The sequence below is a fragment of the Rhinoderma darwinii genome, chromosome 4 (assembly GCF_050947455.1).
Source record: "Rhinoderma darwinii isolate aRhiDar2 chromosome 4, aRhiDar2.hap1, whole genome shotgun sequence".
Lineage (NCBI taxonomy): Eukaryota > Metazoa > Chordata > Amphibia > Anura > Rhinodermatidae > Rhinoderma > Rhinoderma darwinii.
The window spans coordinates 362,004,512-362,032,203 of NC_134690.1; the positions used below are offsets into that span (position 1 = coordinate 362,004,512).

Below are 27,692 nucleotides of genomic sequence, written 5' to 3' on the forward strand. Positions count from 1 at the left end.
CACCAACTAGTTATTTGAAGGGGCTGTAGCGTTCCAACGAGTGCTGCATCACCTTCATTGTTTATACTGCTCTGTACTTTTAGAAGCAGCTGTGCCTGGTAAACAATGAAGGGGACGTGGGCTCTACAGAGTATTGCCGAACTGGAAAACCCCTTTAAAGGGTAACTAAACATTCAACAAACTTCTGACATGTCATAGAGACATGTCAGAAGTTTTGATCGGTGTGGGTCCGAGAACACTGAGAATCGCTGAAATAAATCGGCAGAATGTCCTTGTGTGAGCGCTAAGCCGCTTAGTTTCTATTTGGCTTTTCTTGGAAATCCGATGTAGTAGGCTTTCTATTGAGTCTGTACACCAACTAGTCGGCTTTCCGAGAAAAGCCGAACAGAAACTAAGCGGCTTAGCTCTCGCACGACTGCTTCTGCCACCTCGTAATAGCTATTGGTGGGGATCTCAGTGCTTGCACCCCCACCGATCAAAACTTCAGACATGTCACTATGATTAAGATCACTTATAAAAATATTTCACAACTTAAAAATATTTGAAACTAAGTTGTAAATGAACATGGGCCTGAATGAAATAGTGGGAATTTTGCATTTTGTCCATCTTTAAGCATTCTTAATGTTGAGATATATATACATATATATATATATATATATATATTTTATATATATATATATATATATATATATATATATATACATACATACATACATACACACACACACACACACACACACACACACACACCGCGTAGCGGGCCGGCAGCTGGCCAAACAGGTAAAGTACAGAGTCAAATAGTTCAGAGAGGATACCTGAGGCAACGTAGACAGTAGAAAGGCAGGCACAACTGGGACCAGGCAGTGGGTAGACGTCAGCTGTGGTGTAGGTAAACAGACGTGGAACGTAGTCCAATCTGGCAACAACTAAGCACGGCACTTAAAACAGGGTAGCACGGTAACAGGAAACAGGATACAGGAACAGGGTACACTGGGAAACTGGAAAACACTAGGAGACTATTTAGCATGACAAACTTCGGGTAACAAACAACGCTCTGGCAAAGAGCAAGAGGGCAGAGCCCTTTTTATAGCCCAGAGCATCGTGAGCTAGATTGCAGACTTCCTGCAATATGCGCGCACTGGCCCTTTAAGAGCGTGCACGCGCGCCCTCTGGAGACAGTCTCATAATCCGGAAGTGAGTGCCGGCGCCTCACGGGAGGATGACGCTACACATATGTCAGGAGTCCATGGCCACGGCCGTCGTGGGGTAAGTCGGAACGATGGGCCGTGGCCATAGGCGTTACACATGCACTGTCAATAGTTTTTGGGGGAAATGTAGCTGAGCACTTGTTCAAATGATTATTTGATTGATATATTTTATGCTGATAAATAAAAATGAAAACACGACAGTAGATTTTGTTTTGTTTTAATAAGGAACCAGAAAAATAACCACAGCAAAGACGAGATGAGTAATGACATTTCTGACCCCTGCCTGACTGTCCCATAACTGAGGCTCGACCATTTCCCCTCTGTTCTGTGTCTGTGCCCAGTGACGTTAATCTATCCCCTGATAGCCGAGACGTAGCTAAACAAGTTTCCAAGAACATGTATCCTTATATAACCCAAGCCCTGGCAACGTGTTTTGTTTTCTTTAGTGACCGGATAATTCTGGTGACAGTGTTGTTGATTGTGCTCTCCCTAATACTGGCACACACGTAATGCAGAGCCAACAGGGAGAGCGGCCTGTCATATTAACCCTCCCCTGCCAGTAGTTCGGTGTATTAGTCCTAGGCTACACAGAGACATTTTATAGCACAATTGATTGATTTTAACTATTGAGTAACAGCTGCAGTCCTAAGGAATACATTGAGTTGCATGTAATTTTGTGGACTGCAGCTGTCACTCAATGGTTTAAATCAATTTGTAACGCTACAAGAGTCTCCATGCAGCCCAGTACTCTCAAACGTGTATGAATACTCAAGCTACTTCGATTTACAGAATACATTTTACTTAAAAGCTTCCAAGACTGGATACGTCTTCCCTTGTCATATTTGTTGGCAGATCCTGCAAAATGTGACGATAGGGGAGATATGTCAAAACTGGTGCAAAGGAAAAGCGGAGTATTGCCCATGGGCAACTCCACTTTTCCTTTGCACCAGTTTTGATATATCTCCACAAGTGTGTACAAGCAAGAGAAAGGCCAACAGTGCCCCAAAGTCTCTTGCTGGGGGAAATAAGTATTGGAAAGGCTGGATTTGAACCTATCCAGTCCTTTGTTCTCCAGGATAAGCGGCGCCAAAGCTGCCTTGTAGCAACTCATTCCAATATCCTTATTGAAATAAACCTGCACTTTCAGCTGATCTGGCCGTTGCTAGCATCGGACATCCGAGACCCAAGCCCCGAATCCCCAGGCGACTGCCGCTACAGGGGTTGCGATTGCGACCAAGCCGCGGCCCCCCTCACTGCGTCTACAGAAACTTACTATAGTAACTGGGGCCTATGTCATAAAAAACACGGGCCCCTGTTACTATAATAACGACACAAATACTTACCCTCCTTCCCGAGTGCAGCAGAAGTCCTGACGTATTCTCGCGTCATGCCGCTGTGCGGCGCGCATCGGTAAGTATAACATCATTACTGCCTGCTGGGGTCCTGTATCTAAACCTGCCTTGTGGTAAGCTTAGATACAGGGTCCATGTGTGATACGATCTGTTGAACCATGTATCTAAGCTTACCACAAGGCAGGCTTAGATACAGGGCCCCAGCAGACAGTAGTCTTATACAGTATAAGATTACTGTCTGCTGGGGCCATGTATCTATGCCTAACATGTGGTAGGCTTAGGGTCCAACAGACAGCATCACACATGGGCCCTGTATCTAAGCCTACCACATGTGTTACTAATGTGTTTTTTTTTGTGTGTGTTTTTTTACAGGCTTGGTCGTTGGACTACGTCGGATTCGAGAACTACTTTGATGACAAATTATTTATTTATTTTCAATAAAATGGTTAATGAGGGTTGTGTGTGTGTGGGGGGGGTTTATATTTCAATAGAATATATTTTTTCTATGTCTTTGTATTTTCTTTTAAACTTCATTACTACCACCTTAGTAATGGCCGCTGGCTGATTGACAGCGTCCATTACTAAGGCGGGGCTTAGTGTTAGCCGGTGCAGAGGCTAACACTAACCCCCATTATTACCCATCGCCACCAGGGGTACCGGGAAGAGCTGAGTACGATCCAGTACCCGACCACCTGCAGTGATGGTCGGGCACTGGGGCGGCCGCAGGCTGGTATTATTAGGATGGCGAAGGCCAGAAAAAGTGGCCCTTCCCACCCTGGTGATGCTAGGCTGCTGCTGCTGTGTTGTATCTGGCTGGTTATCAAAAATGAGGTGTACCCCAAGTTATGAATTTATGGAATAGACTACGGCAGGAGCTGGTCACACCAGGGACAGTAGATGGCTTTAAAAAAGGCTTAGATAATTTCCTAGAATAAAAAAATATCAGCTCCTATTTGTATGAAATTTTTTACTTCCCCTTTCCCATCCTTTGGTTGAACTTGATTGACCTGTGTCTTTTTTTCAACCGTACAAACTATGTAACTATATAATTATTTTTTAAATGGAATAAATGTCGTGCGATCACTCCAATTTTTCATAACCAGCTAGATACAACACAGCAGCAGCAGACTAGCATTACCAGGGTGGGAAGGGTCACGGGTTTTGGCCTTTCCCAGCCTAATAATATCATCACTACAGATGGTCGGGTACTGGATCATACCCAGCTCTTCCTGGTACCCCTGTTGGTGGTGGGAACTGGGGTAATAATGGGGGTTAGTAAATTAGTAACTAATAAAAAAGCAAAACAATTCTTATACTTACCTTTCCTGGGTTCAGCGCTGAAGCCGCAATTTCCTATATCTAATCCTATCATGTGTGATACTGTCTGCTGAGCCACTGTATCTAATCCTATCCATAACTATAGGGTCGTAGTGCTATGGATATGCTGTCTCATATATATATATATATATATATATATATTATATATATATATATATATATAAATAAAAACACACACACACACACACACACACACATACTAGCACATTTTTTTTTGCGTGGGGGTCAACATATGTTAGTACAAGGATACTTACTGCTGGGGCCCTGTATATAAGTATCATGTGTGATACTGTCTGCTGGGCCATGTGTCTAAGCCTATCGTGTGATACTGTCTGCTGGGGCACTGTATCTAAGTCTATCATGTGTGATACTGTCTGCTGAGCCATGTATCTTAGGCTATCATGTGTAATACTGTCTACTGGGGCCATGTTTCTATGCCTATCGTGTATGATTCTGTCTGCTGAGACAAGGTGGGTATGTGGGACTACCTACAGGGGACTGCATGGCACTGTCTACAAGGGGGATGTACGGCAGGGGGACTGAGTGTGAAACCATACAGGGGGGTTGTGACACTATATACAGGGGAGTTGTGACACTGTATACAGGGGGGTTATGACACTGTATATAGGGGACATTGTGTGGGGAACGCTCTATAGGTGTCTTTGATTAGTGCCACGAGACATAACTTTGCTTGGGGCCCCAGAAATTCCAAATTTGCCCCTGAGGGTTAGTACAAGGATATTTACTGCTGGGGCCCTGTATCTAAGGCTACATTCACACGAGCGTGACAGATTTAAATGCGTAAAAAACGAGTGTAAATCTGGTCGCGTGCGTTGGGGTTTGCAACAGTGTGCTTCACGTGTGACATGTGTTTTTCACGCACTCACAAGCACTTTCTTTTCAGTGAAATTGATGTGTGAAACACGGACAGGACACGGATGGCGTCCATGTGCTGTCCGTGGTTTTCACGCACCCATTGACTTCAATGGGCGGCTAAGTGCGTGAAATACACCAATACAGGACATGCAGTGAGTTTCACGCAACGGACACTCGCTACCTGAAAACTCACAAATGTGTTACTAGCCCCATTGTTTTAACACACAGCAAACGGACAAGAATCACGCTCGTCTGAATGAGCCCTAAGCCTATCATGTGTGATATTGTCTGCTGGGGCTATTTATCTAAGCCTATCATGTGTGATACCATAGCTCCCAACCGTCCCGGATCCAGTGGGATAGTCCCGGTTTCTCACCGCTGTCCGGGCGGTCTGAATAATGTCCCGCTGGGTGCCGCGGTGCCCTGGGCGCAACTTGGAGGTAGAGAAGAGAGGGGGCGTGGAGCAGCTGTATCAAAACAGAAGGAGGCAGGACGGCGTTCTGACTGGGGTCGATGCCGGTCTGGTGACTGGACTGGTCCACTCCCGGGCTTGCATCAACCCCAGTCAGAGCGCTGCTGCAAGACCTCCTGCCTTCTCCTAACGGTTAGTGACGTCAGGCAGAGCAGAGAGTGGTAGCAGTAAGCTACCTCTACCACTCTCTGCTCTGGCAGCAGATTGGCACAAAGTACAAGGAGGAGGCCTCAGGGGGGTTGTGTGGCATTATGTACAAGGGGGATTATGTAGCACTATGTACAAGGGGGAGGGGGTTATGTGGCACTATGTACAAGGGGGAGGGGGGTTATGTGGCACTACGTACAAGGAGGTGAGGGAGGTTATGTGGCACTATGTACAAGGGGGGAGGGGGTTATGTGGCACTATGTACAAGGGGGAGGGGGGTTATGTGGGACTATGTACAAGGGGGGGGTTATGTGGCACTGCGTACAAGGGGAGGGGGGTTATGTGGCACTATGTACAAGGGGGAGGGGTGTTGAGTGACACTATATACAAGGGGGTAGGGGGGTTGTGTGGCACTATGTACAAGGGGGTAGGGGTTTGTGTGGCGCTATGTACAAGGGGGGCCATGTGTGGTACTATTTACAAGGGGGGCTGTGTGTGGCGCTATCTACAAGGGGGGCTGTGTGCAGTGCTATCTACAAGGGTGCCTGTGTGTGGCGCTATCTACAACTGGGCTGTGTGTGGCGCTATTTACAAGGGTGGCTGTGTGTGGCGCTATTTACAAGGGGGGCTGTGTGTGGCGCTATATACAAGGTGGGCTATGTGTGGCACTATCTACAAGGGGGGGTGTGGCGCTAGTTACAAGGGGTGTATGTGGCACTATTTAAAAGGGGGCTGTGTGTGGCGCTATTTACATGGGGGGTGTTTGTGGAGCTATCTACAGGGAGGCTGTGTGGCCCTATCTACAGGAGGGCTGTGTATGTTGTTAGCTCCACACACAGCCCCCTTGGAGATATCTACAGGAGGCTGTGTGTGGCGCTATCTACAGGGGGATGTGTGTGGCGCTATTTACAAGGGGGGCTGTGTGTGGTGATATCTACAGGGGGCTGTGTGAGGCACTATTTACAAGGGGGGCTGTGTGTGGCACTATCTACAGGGGGCTGTGTGTGGCGTTTTCGTCAAGGGGGAGCTGTGTGTGGCGCTGTCTACAGGGGGGCTGTGTGTGGCGATATCTACAGGGGGCTGTGTGCGGCGCTATCTACACACAGCCCTCCTTGTAAATATTGCTAACTTTATTTTTTTGTTTTGCAGGTTCCGCTGGACTGTTTGGACTACGTCGTAGATTCGTTTGACTACTGCGATGATCTACGTTTTTTTTTAATAAAATGGTCAAAGAGAATTGTGTGGGGGAGTTCTTATTTTAATAAAAAAATATTTTATTATGTTTCTGTGTTTTTTTTAAATACTTTATTAGTGCCTGGATAATGGCAATTGTCTGGTTGACAACGTCTATTACTAAGGCAGGGCTTAGTGTTAGCTAGTAAAAAGGCTGCAACTAACCCCCATTATTACCCCGGTACCCACCACCACCAGGGGTGCTGGGAAGAGCACCCGACCATCTGTAGTGATGGTCGAGCACTGGGGCGGCAGCAGGCTGATATAATGAGGCTGGAAAGGGCCAAAAACCGTCGTCCTTACCACCCTGGTAATGCTAGGCTGCTGCTATGCTGTATCTGGCTGGTTATGAAAAATAACAAAAAACAAATTAAGAAAGCGACATTGCATCCCCCCAATTTTCATAACCAGCCAGATACAACACAGCAGCAGAAGCCTAGCATTACCAGGGTGCGAATGGCCACTGTTTTTGGTCCTTCCCAGCCTCATAATACCAGCCTGCGGCCGCCCTAGTGCCCGACCATCACTACAGATGGTCGGGTACTGGATCATACCCGCTCTTCACAGCACCCCTGGTGGCGATGGGTCCCGGGGTAATAATGGGGGTTAGTTAGGGTAAGGGCACACGGTGTGTCATTGAGTCGGTTTTGTTGCGTTTGAAAACCGCATGCGGTCAACTGCATGCGTTTTTTGTCTCTGTTAGGGTATGCTCACAGGCAGTGGTTTCAGATGTAATTCGGGCCTCGAATTACGCCTGAAAAAACGGCTCCATTACGCCTAGAAACATCTGCCCATTGCTTGCAATGGGTTTTACAGTGTTCTGTTCCCACGTGGTGTAATTTTACGCGTCGCTGTCAAAATACGGCGTGTGAAATGACAGCTCATCAAAAGAAGTGCAGGACCTTTCTTGGGACGTTTTTGGAGGCGAAAAACGCGAGTTGTTACAAAAACGTCGGAAATTCAGGAGCTGTTTTCGTCTGAAAACAGCTCCGTATTTTCAGACGTTTTTAGTCTAGCGTGTGAACATACCCTAATGCTGCTGTTCTGTTGCGTTTTTAAAGGAAATAATTGATGGACGTTGTTTTCACACGTGTTGAAGTTTGTTAGATGCTTCCTGTATATACTTCATTACAAGGCATTCCAGAACTGTTAGCAAAAACACAAGCAGTTCAGCAACAACATTGGCAGCGCTGTCAGTAACTGCATGCAGTCAGACATTATGAAGATGCAGTTAACTGCACCAAAAACACATTGTAATATAATAGCAGCAGTCTGTCCATAACAAACATTTCACCATTGACTTCTATGGAAAAATAACTTGCTGCAGTTTAAAAACGCAACTTAAACGAACCGTGCCTGCACCGTGTGGCATGCCTAATAGACGTTATCAATCAGGCAACTGCCATTACGAAAGGATATAACAAAGTATTTAAAAAAACATAAAAAAATGTTTTTTATTGAAGTAAAAACTCCCCCACACAATCCTCTTTGACCATTTTATTTAAAGGGAAGGTGTCACGAAAAAATTTTTTTTTATATATATATATATGTTATTGCTTTTAATATATCATTAAAATAAAATTTATTTATTTGTGTTTTTGTGTAGTACTTTTTTCTTTCTTTTACTTCTCTATGGGGGCTGCCATTTTTTTTTTCATCTCTGTATGTGTCGATTAACGACACATTCAGAGATGGAATACGGCACATACATCCCCATAGAGAATGCGAACGGGAGCCGTTCCATTCACTATAGCGTACGCCGTCTGTGTGGGAACGGCGCATGCGCCGCTCTAACACAGTCCAAAAGGAAGGTCTTCGGCAGAGCGACATCCGGCGCCATTTTCATGTGGACCGGAAGCCGTGGCCGGACAATAAGACGACTACTTCCGGTCGCGGCTTCTGTCCATATGTTCAGAAGCAAGGACTAGGAGCGGAGGGGGCGGAGGCAGCGGCAGCGACAGTGGCGGCGGCAGGAGCAGGTAAGTGATGTTTGTGTATGTTAGTGTTATACTGTCTGATTACCACTGTATCTAATCCTCCTACACTGTGCATTCGCTCAAAAAATGGCGGCACACAGTGTAGGAGGTTTGAACATTCAACCCCCTCCTTTCTCCTGGCACTAGCCAGGATAAAGGAGAGGGGATTGTTTGAGGACACTAGAGCGAGTGTGTCTTCTCCAATTTTGCAGCATAAAGCAATGAGGTTGCTTTACCACATGCCAATGCTGCAATTTTGGGAATTGCTCCCTCTAGTGACCAGCACATGGAAATGTTAGAAATTAGAATCTAATTTATAATATTTCCTGACTTGTGAAAAAATTAAAAAAATTAGAACAATGTGTAATCATTTATATACTAACAGGTTAACTAAAAAAAATAAAAATATTTTTCTAAATTAGTCCAAATAGTCCAGCGGAACCTGCAAAACAAACAAAAAATAAAGTTAGTAATATGAATAATAAAAAAACTTCTCCTCACCTCCAGCGACTTCTGTCATTTGACAGCGGCGCGTAAATATACGCCTCGTGTGAATAGACAAACGTCTGCCCATTGCTTTCAATGGGCAGATGTTTGTCAACGCTATTGAGGCGCTATTTTCGGACGTAATTCGGACGTAATTAGTGCGTGTGAACATATCCTTAGCCTCTCATGTGTGATACTGTCTGCTGGGGCCATGTATCTAAGCCTCTCATGTGTGATACTGTCTGCTGGGACCCTGTATCTAAGCCTATCATGTGTGATACTGTCTGCTGAGACAATGCATCCAATTCTATCCCACGATATAGCTATAGGAGCATTAGTCTTATAGACATGCTATCTCCAATATGTATGTGGAAATTATTATTATTTTGTTTTTTTTGGATAGCAATTTTGGATAGAATTTGCAATAGAAACTAGATGTCAATAATTCCCCTTCATGTAACTCTGCTACCTGTCAGCTGAAAAGTCATCCACCACAGGGAAAAATGTTTCCCCATCACGTCTGATTCCCAGGTGTTTCTTTATGGTACTCCGTCATGGGGAAACATTTTTCCCTCTGACAGATGATTTTTACATTGACTGGTAGCAGAATTACACAACTGTAAAATAAATTCCCCATCATGTAACTCTGCTACCTGTGAACTGAAAAGTCATCCATCACAGGGTCTCCCTCTTGACTTTCATTGTTCTCAGCCTTTTGGTTTGTCCTGCAGCTGCTGCCGTGATGAGCAAATGTTATACCCAAGATAGGAAAAGTAACATAAAGAAGACATAACCTAATCCATAAAATTGGTGATATCCATAGTTTTTTTTGTGGAAGTCTAGAGAGCTGCAGTGAGAATATAATCTTGTTATTTGAAGAAGGATCTGGCGGTGATTAGATGTGTTTATGCGGGATATTGGGCGTGGTTAGGGGGCGTGGCTTAAAATGTCCCTCTTTTCCTAAATCAAAAGTTGGGAGGTATGGTGATACTGTCTGCTGGGGCCATGTATCTAAACCTATCATGTGTGATACTGTCTGCTGGGGCCATGTATCTAAGCCTATCATGTATGATACTGTCTGCTGGGACCCTGTATATAAGGCTGGGTTCACACGACCTATTTTCAGACGTAAACGAGGCGTATTATGCCTCGTTTTACGCTTGAAAATAGGGCTACAATACGTCGGCAAACATCTGCCCATTCATTTGAATGGGTTTGCCGACGTACTGTGCCGACGACCTGTCATTTACGCGTCGTCGTTTGACAGCTGTCAAACGACGACGCGTAGATTGACTGCCTCGGCAAAGAAGTGCAGGGCACTTCTTTGCAACGTAATTTGAGCCGTTCTTCATTGAAGTCAATAAAGAGCAGCTCAAGATTACGGGCGTCAAAGACACCTCGCATAATGCGAGGAGGAGTTTTTACGTCTGAAACGACGTAAAAGACAGTGCTCGTGTGCACATACCCTTTAGGGTATGTTCACACGACAGCGTCCGTAACGGCTGAAATTACGGGGATGTTTTCAGGAGGAAACATCCCCGTAATTTCAGCCGTAACGGCATGTGCAGGCACTTGAACGCCGCGTCCATTACGGACATAATTGGCGCTGCTATTCATTGGAGTCAATGAATAACGGCTCCAATTATGGCCAAAGAAGTGACAGGTCACTTCTTTGACGCGGGCGTCTATTTACACGCCGTCATTTGACAGCGGCGCGTAAATATACGCCTCGTGTGAACAGACAAACGTCTGCCCATTGCTTTCAATGGGCAGATGTTTGTCAACGCTATTGAGGCGCTATTTTCGGACGTAATTCGGGGCAAAAACGCCCGAATTACGTCCGTAATTAGTGCGTGTGAACATACCCTTAGCCTCTCATGTGTGATACTGTCTGCTGGGGCCATGTATCTAAGCCTCTCATGTGTGATACTGTCTGCTGGGACAATGCATCCAATTCTATCCCACGATATAGCTACAGGAGCATTAGTCTTATAGACATGCTATCTCCAATATGTATGTGGAAATTATTATTTGTTTTTTTTGGTGGGGGGGGGGGTGGTAAATTTATGTCTTGGGGCTTGTGCCCCTGATCTTTTGAGACCCTAGCAACGCCCCTGGATCTAAGTTTGTATGTTTATGGGGGAGTTGAGAATACAGCTGCTGCCTGATTTATTTCTTTTTATACCTGGCCTTATTTTCTTTATTTTATTATATATAATTATAGTTAAATAGAATTATAGATTTATCAGGTGTGCTACATATAAATGTATTATTGATTTTGTACAGAAAGCCCATTTTGTGCCGCAAAATGTATTATGTACAGTTGGCAAATCATGAAACCGTCACGTCACGTCTGTAGATATGAAAACTATTCTCCTGCAAACTCTATGAAAACTGCAGCAGCCTCAACCAGCCAATCGCAGACTCTCTCTTAAACCCGACTTATGGAGTCTATCAGTAGCTCGACTACTATTGGCTAGGGGTAGAGCGCTCTACTATTGGCTCTGGCGGGAGTAGGGCGGAGCTCGATGCGGCAGGGTAGAGTATGGCTCTGTTAGCAGACGCTGTCACTGTTTCCGCTGCTCAGTGCACTGTACGGGGCTGAGCGGCTTCAGACCGGTCTGGACCGGTTTGGCTGTGTGGGGAGGTACGTAACGAGTGTTTGTGCTGTGGGAGATTTGTGTTGTCATAGAGTGTCTGTAGTAGATTCGCTTCTCTACGCTTATCATCCTGAGCTATAGTCGGGTCTCTGTGTCATCCGTGAGGGGTGTCAGGGACCTCGCTGGGATTTCCCTGGTGACCTCATATAATCGCTCTCTAGGGAAATCCTGTCCATATTGACATCTGTACCGCGGGTTGTTTCATGTGCGGAATTCTTTGCTGTTTTTCCAGGGAAGCGTTTTATATGTGGACATCGTAGAAGAACATCAGCACCATGACCTCCTCCCAAGTTACCTTCCGAGTCCGAGGGGCTACAGAGCCAGGTAAGCGCCCGGCACCCTCCACCATTCATAGGGGGTCTTTGTTATATAGTTGGTTCACCTTACACTATTAATACCTGACCCTTTAGGCTGGATTCCCACAGTGCAGATTTTGCGTGCGTTTTTTTTTTAAGCCAAAACCAGGAGCCTAAACAGAAGAAATATATAAAGGAAGGCCTTGTAGGTCTGCACTCCTGGATCCATTTCTGGTTTTAGCTTACAAAATCTGCAGCAAATCTGCACTGTGGGAACGCACCCTTATACTGACACTTGTACGACGCTTTTGTTTCTGCTGCCAAATCGCTCGCGCTTCATAAATTTGGCGCATCTTGAATTGGACCGGACCTGTGTACATGAGGTGTATCCTGTCATAGGTGTATGTTATTGTCACGGTACCGGCATAATGCGGCCATATTTACAATGGCGCACATTAATTGTCGTAAAAGTGTGATCGTTTTGTCTGTTGCGCCAAATTGGTACAGGGCACTTAGTTGTGCCACATTTTTTTTCCTCATCTACACCAGGTATGGATGGTATTGAAATGCACCATTTTTCTAAGATTTTCCCTGTCCACTACGTTCTTGTTTCTCTGAAAAAACGCAAACCTTCCGTAAAGAAAAAAAACCAGAAACCAATTGCAACAGAAACGTTACAGTTGAAATCATTGGTAATGCAAACGGAAGCTATGGTTTCCTTTTGGCTTTCCGTTCATCGGTTCCTCTGACAGAACCAGACGCTGATGTGAACAGGCCCTTAACCAAAAGAAAATATCTAAACATGTAATGTTCCCTTAGGTTTCTATGGGGCCACAGATCCTTAGGTTACTCTATGGATAGTAGAAGAGGGGGACAGATGGAAGTGGGGGTACACATGGCTGCAGAATCAGACTACACCCAGGGTTTATTAGTAGTCTGAAACCATGGCAATACATAGATCTGCAGAGAAGCTGTATACGCAAAATGGTAGGATATTGTTAATCCAGACTATTTACAAAGTTGCTTTATTTTTATTTTGGATTTATTGAAGCAATCAAACGTCTGGAGGAATATTAAGAACTGTATAGTTGTATATCGTCTAAAGAATTCCTCATGTTGTTTCCATAACCTTATGATGGTGCACAGTATCTTAAAGGTCCGGTTCTCGGGACTACATAAATGTATCTGAAAAAGCAGAGCTAAGTACTTGTAATATTAATTTAGTATCTTTTATAATCAAGTCCCTGACAATTCATCTTAAGGGCTGTATCTATAGGTGTTTACTTACTTCCATCTCATCCTTGGACAAGCAGTGAAGCATAGATACCTGTGTACGTATTCAGATCTGACAGGCGAAGTGCTAGTGAACATTAAGGGTATGTGCACACACACTAATTACGTCCGTAATTGACGGACGTATTTCGGCCGCAAGTCCCGGACCGAACACAGTGCAGGGAGCCGGGCTCCTAGCATCATACTTATGTACGATGCTAGGAGTCCCTGCCTCTCTGCAGGACAACTGTCCCGTACTGTAATCATGTTTTCAGTACGGGACAGTAGTTCCACGGAGTAGCAGGGACTCCTAGCATCGTACATAACTATGATGCTAGGAGCCCGGCTCCATGCACTGTGTTCGGTCCGGGACTTGCGGCCGAAATACGTCCGTCAATTACGGACGTAATTAGTGTGTGTGCACATACCCTAAGGCTACATGCACACGTTGCGTAATTTGATGCAGAAATTCTGCACCAAAAGCGCAGGTGTACGCACGTGAATGAAGTCGTTCTGCGGTTCCCTGCACAGCGGGTGGCCGGAGCACCATTGTGCAGGGAGTAACAGTAAAGGGGAGGCCGCGCTAAATCAGCACTGCGGCCCCCTTATTCTCAGAATCAGAGGGGTCCCAGAGGTCTGACTCCCACTGACCATAATGCTGGCGGGGGATTTTCTTACTACTAATATCAGCCATTAGGACAGGGTACAACTTTCTGATATACACGTTGTCCTCATTCTGCCAAAACGTTGCGAGGAAGCAGCGATGGCGTTACACTGGAGCACATTCGATGCGTATTATTAGGTAGTGCTCCTGTGTGTGCAGAAGTCCATGTTAAATAAAATAGTCTCTCTATGTAGAAGAGCGCTTTCTGGATGAGACCTCCGGAACCTGCTTTTCTGCTTACTCGTTGTTGACCCCTATCAAGCAACGTGAGGTGTAGATTATAAGGTTGCACCTCATCCCTGTTACTGCCTATACGGCACCATTATATGAAACTACAGGCTCGCTTCCAAGAGTTAAAAAAAGAAATAAATAAAAATCTGGTCCAATCCAGGGTGTAAAAATTGCACCATGTGTGAATGCACCCTTTATTTTTTTAATTCTCGTGTTTTTTTTGTTTTGGTAGATACACTCCAATATCAATGGGAGTTTATCAACTAAAATAAAAAACGCATGTTAAAAACACACTGTGTGAACCCAGCTGAAAGGTTGGCATGAACTAGGGATGATTATCATCTGTTTTTATATAAATATATATATTTTTTTACCATATTACAGCTGTTTTGTACTGATCCAGAATACAGCACCCATGGACTGCTATGGCCCATAACGTACCTTTGTGTGCCATTTTATACGGGGCACACTATTTTCCTTTTTCTTTCACTGATTCATATGGAATCCGTGTGGCAGTATTATGAAGCTGCTTCATGGAAACCCCATACGTAAGGCGTACGTTGAGTTTCAAAAGGTCTGTAATATGGACCTTTAACCCCTTAACGCTCCAGGACATACTATTATGTCATGGTAAGTGCATCGTTCGCGCTCCATGACATAATAGTATGTCATGGAGTAAACACGGCGCCGTTCGCGCGGGGCGCGTTCATGAGCTGTGATAGCTGCTGTTTCCGACAGCAGGCTAGCACAGCTCAATGTGCAGGGTCCGATCGCGGTGGTCCCCGCAGATTTAACCCATCAGAAGCCGCGTTCAATAGCGATCGCGGCTTCTTAGGGGTTAATCCGCCATCGCCGGCCTGCTACACGATAGCGGCCGGCGATGGTGACTATGGCAACCGGACACCAAAAAATGGCGTCCGGCTATGCCATCGACGGAAGCCTAGTGGGTCCTGACAGTCAGGACCCACTATGCTTGCTGTCAGTGAGTAGCTGACAGTTCTAATACACTGCACTACGCATGTAGTGCAGTGTATTAGCATAGCGATCAGGGCCTCCTGCCCTCAAGTCCTCTAGTGTAAAAAAGTTAAAAAAAGTTGTGTAAAAATAAGAAAATAAAAGTTTCAAAAGTAATAAAAGTAAAAATCCCCCCTTTTCCCTTATTAGTCTTTATTATTAAAATAAATAAACAAACGATACATAATTGGTATCGCCGCGTCCGTAACGGCCTGAACTACAAAATTATTTCATTATAAATCTCGCGCGGTGAACGCCGTAAAAAAATAAAATAATAAACCGTACCAGAGTCACTATTTTTTGGTCACTTCACCGCCTAAAAAATGGAATAAAAAGAGATCAAAAAGTCGCATGTACCTAAAAATGGTACTGATCGAAACTACAGTTCGTTACGCAAAAAATAAGTCCTCGCACGGCTTTTTTGAAGGAAAAATAAAAACGTTCTGGCTCTTAGAATAAGGTAACACAAAAAGTAAATGATTTATTACAAAACTTATTTTATTGTGTAAACGCCATAAGACATAAAAAAAAACTATAAACATCTGGTACCGCCGTAATCGTATCGCCCCGCAGAATAAAGTGAATGTGTCATTTATAGCGCACGGTGAACGCTGTAAAAAAAATAGAACAAAAAAACAATAGTAGAATTGCGTTTTTTTAGTCACCGCGCCACATAAAAACAAAATAAAAACTGATCAAAAAGCCGCATGCACCCCAAGAAAACTACAATGGATTCCTCAAGGGGTCTAGTTTCCAAATTGGGGTCACTTTTGGGGGGTTCCCATTGTTTTGGCACCACAAGACCTCTTCAAACCGGACATGGTGCCTAATAAAAAGGAGGGCTCAAAATCCACTAGGTGCGCCTTTGCTTCGTAGGCCGGTGCTTCAGTCCATTACCGCCCGAGGGCCACATGTGGGATATTTCTCTAAACTGCAGAATCTGGGCAATAAGTATTAAGTTGCGTTTCTCTGGTAAAACCTTTTGTGTTATAAAAAAAATGGTATAAAAAGGATTTTCTGACAAAAAAAATAATTTAAATTTCACCTCTACTTTGCTTTCAATTTCTGTGAAACACCTAAAGGGTTCATAAACTTTCTAAATGCTGTTGTGAATACTTTGAGGGGTCTAGTTTCTAAAATGGGGGGTTTTATAGGGGTTTCTAATATATGGGCCCCTCAAAGCAACTTCAGAACTGAACTGTAACCTAAAAAAATAAATAAATGAGGCAATACTTCGCTTCTTACATTATACTGATAATGAGCCGTGCCCATCCCGAGATGACCCCAGTTTTAACCGTTTGTATAAACTGAGACCCCTATTAGACCGTTTCAGTGCCCGGTTTTCCCAAGCATACACCACCGAGACGTGTATTTCTATTGATGATTCCTTGGTACATTTTAAACGGAGGCTTCAATTCCGCCAGTACCTGCCGGGTAAGAGGGCAAGGTATGGCGTGAAGATGTATAAGCTGTGCGAGAGGGCATCAGGGTATACCTACAAATTTAGGATATATGAAGGGAAGGACAGCAGTATTCAGCCCCAGCACCACCTCTACCTGGATAATTTTTATATCAGCGTCCCGCTCTTCAAGTGCCTCACTTCCAGAAGTCATGCGGCACTGCTAGAAGAAATCTGAGAGGCCTCCCTAAGACTCTGCTTGGGCAAACACTCAGAAGGGGTGGGACCAGGGCACAATCTAGCAGCAACATATTGTGTGTCAAGGACAAGATAGATGTCACACCAGTACCCATGTACCAGTACGAGGTACCAGTACAGAGACCCCCAAACCAGACTGCATCCTGGACTACAATAGGTACATGGGAGGGGTGGACTTGTCAGATTAAGTCCTGAAGCCCTACAGCGCCATGCGGTGTGGTATAAGAAGCTGGTCGTGCACATCATACCGAAAAGTTCCCCAAACTGGCAAGAAGGGAAAAAGTCAGAGGTGCAAAGTCTGCTATAAGAGGGTGATAAGGGAGGACACAATATATCAATGTGACACGTGTCCCGAAAAACTAAGGCTCTGTATGAAAGAGTGTTTTAAAATGTATCATACATCCCTTTATTTTTAATATACCCCAGTTTTACTTACCCCGATGCCCTCCGCACATCTTATCCCCCTCGTCTTTCCCCTCTGATCCCTGCTGTGTGCCCAGGCAGCTGACATACCCGGGAGAACCCACATTACAGTTTATGGGGTGTATGTCTCCGGTCAAAATGCTCACTACACCTCTAGATGAATGCCTCAAGGGTGTAGTTTTTAAAACGGGGTCACTTCTTGGGGGTTTCAACTGTACTGGTACCTCAGGGGCTTCTGCATACATGACTTAGCACCATGAAATCCCCAGTAGGCAAAATGGTGGTCCTTTCCTTTTGCGTCTCCCCATGGGCCCAAACGGCAGTTTATCACCACAACTGTGATATTGCCGCACTCAGGAATAATTGGGCAACAACATGGGGTATTTTATTCCTTGTGAAAATAAGAAATTTTTAGCCAAAATGACATCTCATTGGAAAAAATAAAATTTTTGTCAATTCACAGCCCATTTCAAATAAATTCTGTGAAACAACTATGGGGTCTAAATGGTCACAACACTCATAAATGAATTTCGTGAAGAGTGTAGTTTCCAAAATGGGGTCACTTCTGGTGGGTTTCCATTGCTTTGATACCTCTGGGGCTCTGCAAATACCACATGGCACCTGAAAACCAATCCAGCAAATCTGGACTCCAAAGAACACATAGCGCTCCTTTCCTTCTGGGCTCTCCCATGGGCCCAAACGGAAGTTTATCACCACAAATAGGGTATTGCTGCACTCAGGAGAAATTGGGCAACAAAATGGAGTATTTTATTCCTTGTGAAAATAAGACATTTTGAGCCAAAGCTACATCTTATTGGAAAAAATTACATTTTATTTAATTCACAGCCAAATTCAAATAAATTCTGTGTAGAAACTGTGGGGTCTAAATGGTCACAACACCCATAAATGAATTCCTTGAGGGGTGTAGTTTCCAAAATGGGGTCACTTCTGGTGGGTTTCCATTGCTTTGATACCTCTGGGGTTTTGCAAATGCGACATGGCACCGAAAACCAATCCAGCAAAATCTGCACTCCAAAGAACACACAGCGCTCCTTCCGTTCTGAGGCCTCCCATGGGCCCAAACGGCAGTTTATCACCACAAGTGTGGTATTGCTGCATTCAGGAGAAATTGGGCAACAAAATGACGTATTTTGTTCCCTGCGAAAATAAGAAATGTTGATGAAAAATTACATTTTATTGGAAAAAATTCTTTTTTTTAATTTCACAGCCCAATTCAAATACGTGCTGAGTAAAAACCGTAGGGTCAAAATGGTAACAAAAACCATAAATTAATTCCTTGAGGGGTGTAGTTTCCAAAATGGGGTCACTTTTGGGGGATTCCCACTGTTTTGGCACCTCAACACCTTCAAACCTGGCATGCTGCCTAAAATATATTCTAATAAAAAAGAGGCCTCAAAATGCACTAGGTGCTTCTTTGCTTCTGGGGCTTGTGTTTTAGTCCACGAGCGCACTAGAGCCACATGTGGGACATTTCTAAAAACTGCAGAATCTGGGCAATACATATTTAGTAGTGTTTCTCTGGTAAAACCTTCTGTGATACAGAAAAAAATGGAATAAAATTGAAATTCAGCAAGAAAAATGAAATTTGCAAATTTCACATCCACTTTGATTTAATTCCTGTGAAATGCATAAAGGGTTAAAAAAAACTTCTAAATGCTGTTTTGAATACTTTAAGGGGTCTAGTTTTTAAAATGGGGTGTTTTATGGGGGTTTCTAATACATAGGCCCCTCAAAGCCACTTCAGAACCGAACAGGTACCTTAAAAAAAAGGCTTTTGAAATTTTCTTAAAAATATGAGAAATTGCTGTTTATGTTCTAAGCCTTGTAACGTTCAAGAAAAATAAAAGAATGTTAAAAAAATGATGCCAATCTAAAGTAGACATATGGGAAATGTGAACTAGTAACCATTTTTGGTGGTATAACCGTCTGTTTTACAAGCAGATGCATTTAAATTCAGAAAAATGCTATTTTTTCAAAATTTTCTCTAAATTTTGCAATTTTTCACAAATAAACACTGAATATATCGACCAAATTTTACCACGAACATCAAGCCCAATGTGTCACGAGAAAACAATCTCAGAATCGCTTGGATAGGTTTAAGCATTCCGACGTTATTGCCACATAAAGTGAAATATGTCAGATTTGAAAAATGAGCTCTGAGCCTTAAGGCCCAAACTAGGCTGCGTCCTTAAGGGGTTAAGGGACTCTTTGCCGCATGCACGGGGCTTTAGGGTGTGTTCACACGTGGCAGAGTAGTTTCAGAAATTTCACTGTCCCGTACATCTGGATTGGGTTTGTAAAAATCCATGCACAAGCAACGCCAATGAAGTGTATAGGATTGATTTTCAGTTTAAAGGATTTCTACAGCAAATTAACATACCCTTAGGGTATGTTCACACAGCCTATTTTCGGGCCATAAACGCCTTGAAAAACGGCTGAAAATACGGGGGCTGAAGAAGTGCATGTCACTTGAGCCGTTTTTCATTGTCTCAATAGAAAAACTGCTCCAGAAACGGCCGTAAAAAACGCATCCAAGAACGCTTGATGCTTCAAAAACTGCTGAAAATCAGAGGCTATTTTCCCTTGAAAACAGCTCCGTATTTTACAGCCGGTTTTTGTTAAGCGTGTGAACATACCCTTACGCCTCGTACACGACTGTATTACGGCTCCGCTTTGTATGGAGCCCTAATAAGGTACTTGTAGAAGTGCATGAGGCCTCTACTACTCCCTAGCTCTGTATGCTGCCAATTTTATATTGAGGCATACAGACATACAGAGTCCGTATTAGGCTGGATTCACACGAGCACATTACGTCCGTAATTGACGGACGTGTTTCGGCCGCAAGTCCAGGACCGAACACAGTGCAGGGAGCCGGGCTCCTAGCATCATAGTTATGTACGACGCTAGGAGTCCCTGCCTCGCTGCAGGACAACTGTCCCGTACTGTAATCCTGTTTTCAGTACGGGCCTCAATATGGCACCCCTCAATGGAAACAAACGCTGATGTGAACACAGCCTTACTTACTTAAAGCCCGCAGTCTATTCTGTTCACTCACATTATGTTTTTTAATTAACATTTTATTAATTAAAAAACTAAAAAAACAACCTCGTGGGCAACGTTGTAGTTATTTTAGCTGGAAGCTCAACATGTTCTGTTCTGTAACAAGTTGAGGTTTAATCTTCTAAATCTAATGGAAAATGACTCGAAGTAATGTGACTTTTGTTCCCATTTTAAACAGCAGGGCTTCTTTGTGAACGCCAGGAGAATAATTTCGGGTTTGTGTAATAATGTCCTTGGACAGAAATGTCCTTCAGAGAGTCTTGAAATGAAGGTCTTGATGGAGTTAACTATTACAAGACCATTAGAAGTAGATCCTTTTAGAAATCTGATACTAACTATATCAAATGAATGACCGACTGCATTCTGGTCTAAGCCAAATCAGTCAGGTCAACAAGACTGACGGCTTCGGTGACCGCCGATCGAGCTATTATCGATATCCGGTGCATCCGAGACACTCAGCACTATCGTTCACCAAAACAATCAGTCCCGCTGACCTGACAGATTCGGCTTTGACAGCAAGATACAGCTTCTATGTATACAGGATACATAGAAGCGGTTTCTCAAGAATGTTTTTCACATTTCTTATGTAGCGGATTCTAAACTCTGTTATGGTACCTATAGATTCTTATTCTTTTCATCTCACATTCTTGTAAATGTATGTCCAATTTATGCCACTCTTTCCTACTAGAGTTATAACTTCTTGGAGAGTACCATGTCTTACTTCAAGAGACCCCAGAAAGAAAGCTAAATTTTGTTCCACAGCACATATGATTTCAAATACTATAACCCCTTTATTGACTATAAAAGGTAATTCAACTGAAAGCTTCTCACCCTAAAAGGTTTATTGGGTGCACGATAGCCATTGATACAAAAAAAAGTTTTTTTCGATCTATAAAATTTGTGTAAGATTAGCAACTAATGTACTGTCTGTAGCTGAAATGTCTTCTGTATGCCAATCTCGCATTTAGTCGCATGACCAGGCTCCTAGTTTTTGGCTCCTTCTTGTGTGGCGTTTTGTACACTGAACAAGTGACTATCGCCCCTCTCCCCCTTCCTGTAGTACGGGACCTCACACATCACATGCCTCTTATCTTGACCACTCAGTTCTCCCCCTTTCTCTTTGTCTCACATGCTGGGCGGCAGATATTTCATAGTTTGGTAAAGGTGTGCCAACGTATTTCTGCACTGTCTCACTGGGTGGGGTGGTGTAGTTCATTTTTGTAGACAAGCTTTCCCTATATCACAGGCTGGCGGCGCAAGGTAAATTCGGTATTTCCTCGGTATGTCTAAATATAGATGGTGAATTTGGAAACCTTCCACCAAAGGTATGTTGCAGTATTATATATTCCACTTAAATTAAAGAAGCTCTGTCACCATATTATAAGTGCCCTATCCCCTACATAATCTGATCAGCGCTGTAGAGAACTAATGTAGATAACAGTGGTTTTTATTTTGAAAAACGATCATTTTTTAGCAAGTTATGAGCAATTTTAGATTTATTCTAATTAGCTTCTTAATGCCCAACTGGGCGTTTTTTAACTTTTGACCAAGTGGGCGTTGTAAAGAGAAGTGTGCTAATTGGTCAGCGTCATACACTTCTCTTTACAACACCCACTTGGTCAAAAGTTAAAGGAACACCCAGTTGGGCATTAAGAAACGAATTGGCATAAATCTAAAATTGTTCATAACTTTCTCAAAAATGATCGTTCTTCAAAATAAAAACCACTGTTATCTACATTACAGCGCCAATCAGATTATGTAGGAGACAGGGCACTTATAATCTGGTGACAGAGCCTCTTTAACAAATGAATCACTCGGGTAAGACTAGAGCTTGAATATATTATAGCTTTTACTAATATCATATAAAAAAGTGTGCAAACAAAAACACACCAAAAAAGCCGTTTTACAACAAATATATTTCTTTCTCCCTATTGCAAGAATATTCAAGGAAATTATTCAGTCTTTCATTTGTTCATTGATTATTCTTGCAACAGGGAGACAGAAATATATTTGTTGTAAAACGGCTTTTTTGGTGTGTTTTTGTTTGCACACTTTTTTTTTTATATGATATTAGTAAAAGTTATATTTTTTTCAAGCTCCAGTCTTACCCCAGTTTTTCATTCCTCAGTATATCGAAAAAGTATTTAAGCAAAGAGCCTGCGAAGTCTCAGATTAAAGAGCGGGTTAGTGGAAATTCCATCTTGGTAGATACTTGTCTGGTGCATGTCATAACTCACCCACGCCAGCATGAGATTCCCAAAAACTGTTCGGTGACCGCATTCGGCACCATGATCAAATGTAAAGAAAATGTTCTATGTTCCGACATGCAATGTTTCAGCTGAAATTAAAGGGGTGTTCCCAACAGCCGTTATTATTATTTTTTTTTATTAACTAAAATAACCACACTAACTGTGCTTTAACTCACATCCTACTTGTACTCCATTTGGAAATTGGCACCCCCGCCTCTCTCTGACGTTTTCTCCATACCGGTGACATAATAGCAGACCCAGTGACCGCCAGCTTTCTATTGCAGACTTCATTACCCAGGAGCAGGGAAGTCTTTTGCGCATGTTTTGGCTGTCACGCAGCCGAGCACTGAAGACGGGAATAGTAGGAACGGCAGCTACAAAGAAAGTGTTATCCCACTGCACAGGGAGAGGAAGCGATGCACTATACTGACATAGCGGAGCAGTGCGTGTGATCGTCCTGTTAGGACTACTGGGGGACGTAACCAGGGCCAACTATGTGAAAACAAAACAATCGGATAGGGTATTTTGGGGGTTTTTGGACTTCATTATGCATGATAAATGACACTATTTGAATTATTTTTCATAACTGGCACAATGTTGCACGATTGTGATGCTGGGTATACCCCTTTAAGTCTTTCTTGATCACACTGTAATCCTTAAAGGGAATGTGTCGCTAGAAATTCTTTTATTTTTTTTTATTTTATTTTTTTATTTTTTTCCAGTTAAGCAATTAGTATTTAAGTGATTACACATTGTTTTAATTATTTCACAAGTCAGGAAATATTATAAATTTAGATTCTAATTTTTAACATTTCCATGTGCTGGCCACTAGAGGGAGCAGTTCCCAAAATTGCAGCATGGTCACTGTGGTAAAGCAACCTCATTGATTTATGCTGCAAATTTGGGGTGGACACACTCTCTCTAGTGTCCTCAGACAATCCCCCCCCCCCTCCCTTCTTATGGCTAGTGCCAGGAGAAGGAGGGGTTTGAATCTCTTCAAATCTCCTACACTGTGTGCCGCCATTTTCTGAGTGACTGCACAGTGTAGGAGGATTAGATACAGGGCTCAGCAGAGAGTATCACACGAACATAATACACACATCACACACACACACACGAACATAAATTATCTGCTCCTGCCGCTGCCTCCGCTGGGCTACGCTCCCCTTCCTTGCGCCTTCGCTTCTTTGAATTCATAGCCAAAAGCCGCGGCCGGAAGTCGTCATCTTACTGTCTGTCAGCGGCTTCCGGTCTACATAAAAATGGTGCTGGATTTCGCTCTACGAACGAGCTTCATTTTCGTCTGTGTGGGAGCGGTGCATGCGCCGTTCCCACACAGACGGCGCACGCTTCTGAAAATGGCGCCGGATTTCGCTCTATGAACGAGCTTCATTTTGGTCTGTGTGGGAGCGGTGCATGCGCCGTTCCCACACAGACAGCGCACGCTTCTGAGAATGGAACGGCTCCCGTTCTAATTCTCTATGGGGGTTGTATGTGCCGTATAGCATCTCTGTATGTGTCGTTAATCGACACATACAGAGATGAAAAAAAATGGCAGCCCCCATAGAGAAGTAAAAGTAAGAATACATTAAAAAGTAAAAAATGAGAACCCAAATAAATAAAATTTGTTAACATTATATTAAAAGCAATATAATAAAATAAATATATCACGACACCTTCCCTTTAATCGCAAGCAGTGGCTAGCCCCGCCCACCCACCACTGATTGGCAGCTTTTTTTTTATTATTCTCCAGGAAGATTGAGGTTAGAGGCTGGTATTCACTTATCTCACTTACCCATTTGTGATACGACACGTTGTTTCGTCAGAGCTGAATGTTCATGTTTATGGGGATGATGACTAAACAGAAACCAGGCAGACCGCTTTCTTAAGTTATGTGCACGTAGTCTGCAGAGTATGTTTAACATCCATGCCGGGAAAGCTCCCGGCGTATACATTAAACATATTCATAGGCCCCCATTCACCTGATGGAGGCCAAAAGTGTGTCCTTATGTGAGTATACAGCAAAAAAGAAAAAATAGAGTAGCGTAGTAGACTAAGCTATTCCATACGACGGTATCCAGCAGAAAAAGTATACCACACGGTATATGTTTTTTACTATGGGAACCTATGGTTGACCTATCCTATTAAATGCCCATACAGTGGGATATGTAGCAGCCTCTGTAGAAAGTATACCTTCTATGTACACTGCTAACGCAGTGTGCACAGAGCCTAAAATGTATGGCCAGCTTCTCAGGATACATATTTAGCATTTTAGGTCATCACTCTGTTTTTCTCTGTACACTAGTCTCACAAGGTCCCGAAGTAGGACAAATGCTAATACTTTCCTGTTTGCCTTCAGTAGTCAGCTGGAAGTATATTTAACCAGTGCTAATGTGTCTTCTAAGAAACCAGTGCTAGACATGGCTAGAACAGAGACCTGCAATCCAACCTGATCTGCTGACTGTCCCATCTCGCTCCGTTCACCCCGGAAAGATAAAAGTAATCTGTACGCAACGAATTCTAATAACTAATGGAAATGTAACACGGCGAGCATGTGAGACTTTTTATTGTGGTTGGGAATTTCTCCAGGGGCTTTAGAAAGATATATTCTGTTTTATCAAGCAAGGTATATGATTGTAGATTTGTTAAGTATTGGCCGTGGAGTGTCGCCCGCGGGCTGTCCGCAATTCACGCACCATGCACACCTTGTTTTCAATGAAGCTGGACTGCAAGACCGGACCGTATAATGACTTGTCCTATTTGGTTTTTTTTTGCTTTCCGGGCTCCCGGCCAATGCGCGGAAACCACTGTCGTGTGCATGGGACCATCGAAATGCATGGGTTCGCAATTCATCCGCATTTTTGCGGATCAATTTCGGACACAAAATCACGCATTCGTGTGCATGAGGCCTTAGACCCTTTTATTATATTAGCCATTTATTGGGAAGACAAGCTTTTCCAATAATAGCCCTTTGTAAACAGGGCAACGATAAGTCATTAAACAAACTCGCGCTCGTTCAGCAGTTGATCGTATCGTTTTAAATACTGAAACCATTGTCGTTGTCGGCAGCACCTCACGCTGTGTAAACATGGAGACATGCAGCTGACATGATACAAGTTTATCGGGACGATCAACTATTTTTTTTTTTCATTGATTGGCACTCGTTCACATGGCCCACGTCGGGCCGTGTAATACCAGCTTTAGGGCGGATTTACACTAACGTGATATACGTCCGTACACCCCGCGTGATTTTCACGCGTGTCGCATGGACCTATGCAAGTCTATGGGGCCATGTGGACAGTCCGTGATTTTTGCGTAAAACTCACGACAGGTCCTATTTTTCAGCGTTTTTCACGTATCAAGCGCACCACACGGAAGCTTTTCTGTTTACAAACATACAGACAGTGTCATAATGATGGCGGCTGCGCGAAAATCATGCAGCCGCACATCCTATGTGATGACTCACGGAGCTGGTAAGTGCTTTTTGCGCACGCAAAACGCTGCGTTTTTTGTGTGCGCAAAAACGCACACGCTCGTGTAAATCCGCCCTTAGTATTACCAGTTAGATCAAACTACCTGTGAAGGTGTCCACAATCACGGTAGAGTGAGGGGGGGGGGGGGTGCGTCTTATACATGCTGAGAGGATCTGTAACCCTTTATAGGATTGAAAGCTATATTCTCTTTGTCTTTAGAGGGTATTCCCACAAGTTTGTATTGATTTAGATTTATTCGGGTTAATAATATTCATTATTGCAATAAAGATGCATAAAGGAAAGGCTACCTATTCTGAGACTCAGATGTCCTACAGCTGGTGGTATTGCCAGTTTATACATTGTGGTCTTCAATGGCGATGACTTCCAAAAATCCACAGGTCATACATGCTAAGTCTGCTGCTTGGAGTATGTTCACACAGCTTATTTTAAGGCATTTTTGAGAGCATAAAATACTCGTTTTACGCTCCAATAATATGTCTGCATTGTTTTCATTGGGAAATACACAGAGCAGTTTGTATTGGATGCTGCTGAATTGAATAAAAAGCCTCGTAAATATGTAGTGACGTCAATTCTTGAAGAATTTTACATGTGGGTTTTCCATTGACCCAACAAAAATATGCCTCAAAATAAGCTTCAAGAAAGCTTTCAAAAATGAAATTCAGCTGCAAATAACACCTGGATACAGAGGCTGGTTTCTCTCGAAATCAGCCTGGTATTTTTCTACCTCAAACATATGCTGTGTGAACGTGCCCTTAGGATATATTCACACGTGGCAGATGTTGCAGAAATTCTTGCAGCGTTTTATAAGCTGATTTTTCAATTGACACTACAAAAAATGAAATATGCTTTGAAAATCCGCTCAAAAAATGCCTGGATTCAGAGGCTGTTTTTCTCTTAAAAATCAGCCTTCAATTTTTCTGCCTCAAACTTATGCCGTGTAAAAAAAAAATTATTCAGGTTATAGTTATGACCTCCGTGTAAAATATAGATGAAGATGCTGCAACTTATTGATCGATCTATCTATATTCTAGATCAACGCTTGTGCTCACACACTCGGAGCATGAGCAACACATACCGCCATGTAAACCCACCCTTTGTGTTCGGGCTCGTCCACACACAACGGAATTGCTGCAGAAAATGCTTTGAAAGTCAAAGGCTTTCCGCTACGGCAAAAACACACACCATTTCCTGCGGTTTTTGCAGCAGAAAATGGTACGTAAATTTCTGCGTTTTTCTCAATGTTGGGAGATGGAGACGTCTCCTATGAAAAACGCAGCAATTCTGCACACATCCCGTAGCAGGAATTGACATGCTGCGGTCCGAAAAATATTCACCGCTGGTCAATCTCGGCTCGGATATTTTACGCAGCGTGTGGATGAGATTTGTTAAATGTCCCCCACCATGCTGCTACTGTGTTATGCTGCGTTTTTTACAGCCAAAATTCTGTCCGCAAAAAACACGCCAATTCCGGAAAGTGTGGACGAGCCTTTACTAGTTTGCGTGAGTTTGATGTTATATCCCCCAGAGCTGTTTACTTTTCTATGTATCTGTCTTTCAGGGAGT

At 43.4% G+C, this 27,692-nt stretch overlaps 1 protein-coding gene across 3 annotated transcripts in view; it reads left to right on the plus strand.

Annotated features, from left to right (window-relative positions):
• Positions 1-11,606: 11,606 nt before the first annotated feature.
• Positions 11,607-27,692, plus strand: part of GPCPD1 (glycerophosphocholine phosphodiesterase 1) — a 101,226-nt gene continuing 85,140 nt past the window's right edge. For 2 of the 3 annotated variants that reach the window (XM_075863052.1, XM_075863054.1), the window contains exons 1-2: positions 11,607-11,735; positions 11,981-12,072. In XM_075863052.1, the coding sequence (XP_075719167.1) occupies positions 12,024-12,072 (49 nt within the window). In that variant the 5' untranslated portion in view covers positions 11,607-11,735; positions 11,981-12,023. Of the gene's footprint in view, positions 11,736-11,782; positions 12,073-27,692 lie in introns of those variants that run through there. The other variant, XM_075863053.1, reaches the window with a different exon arrangement.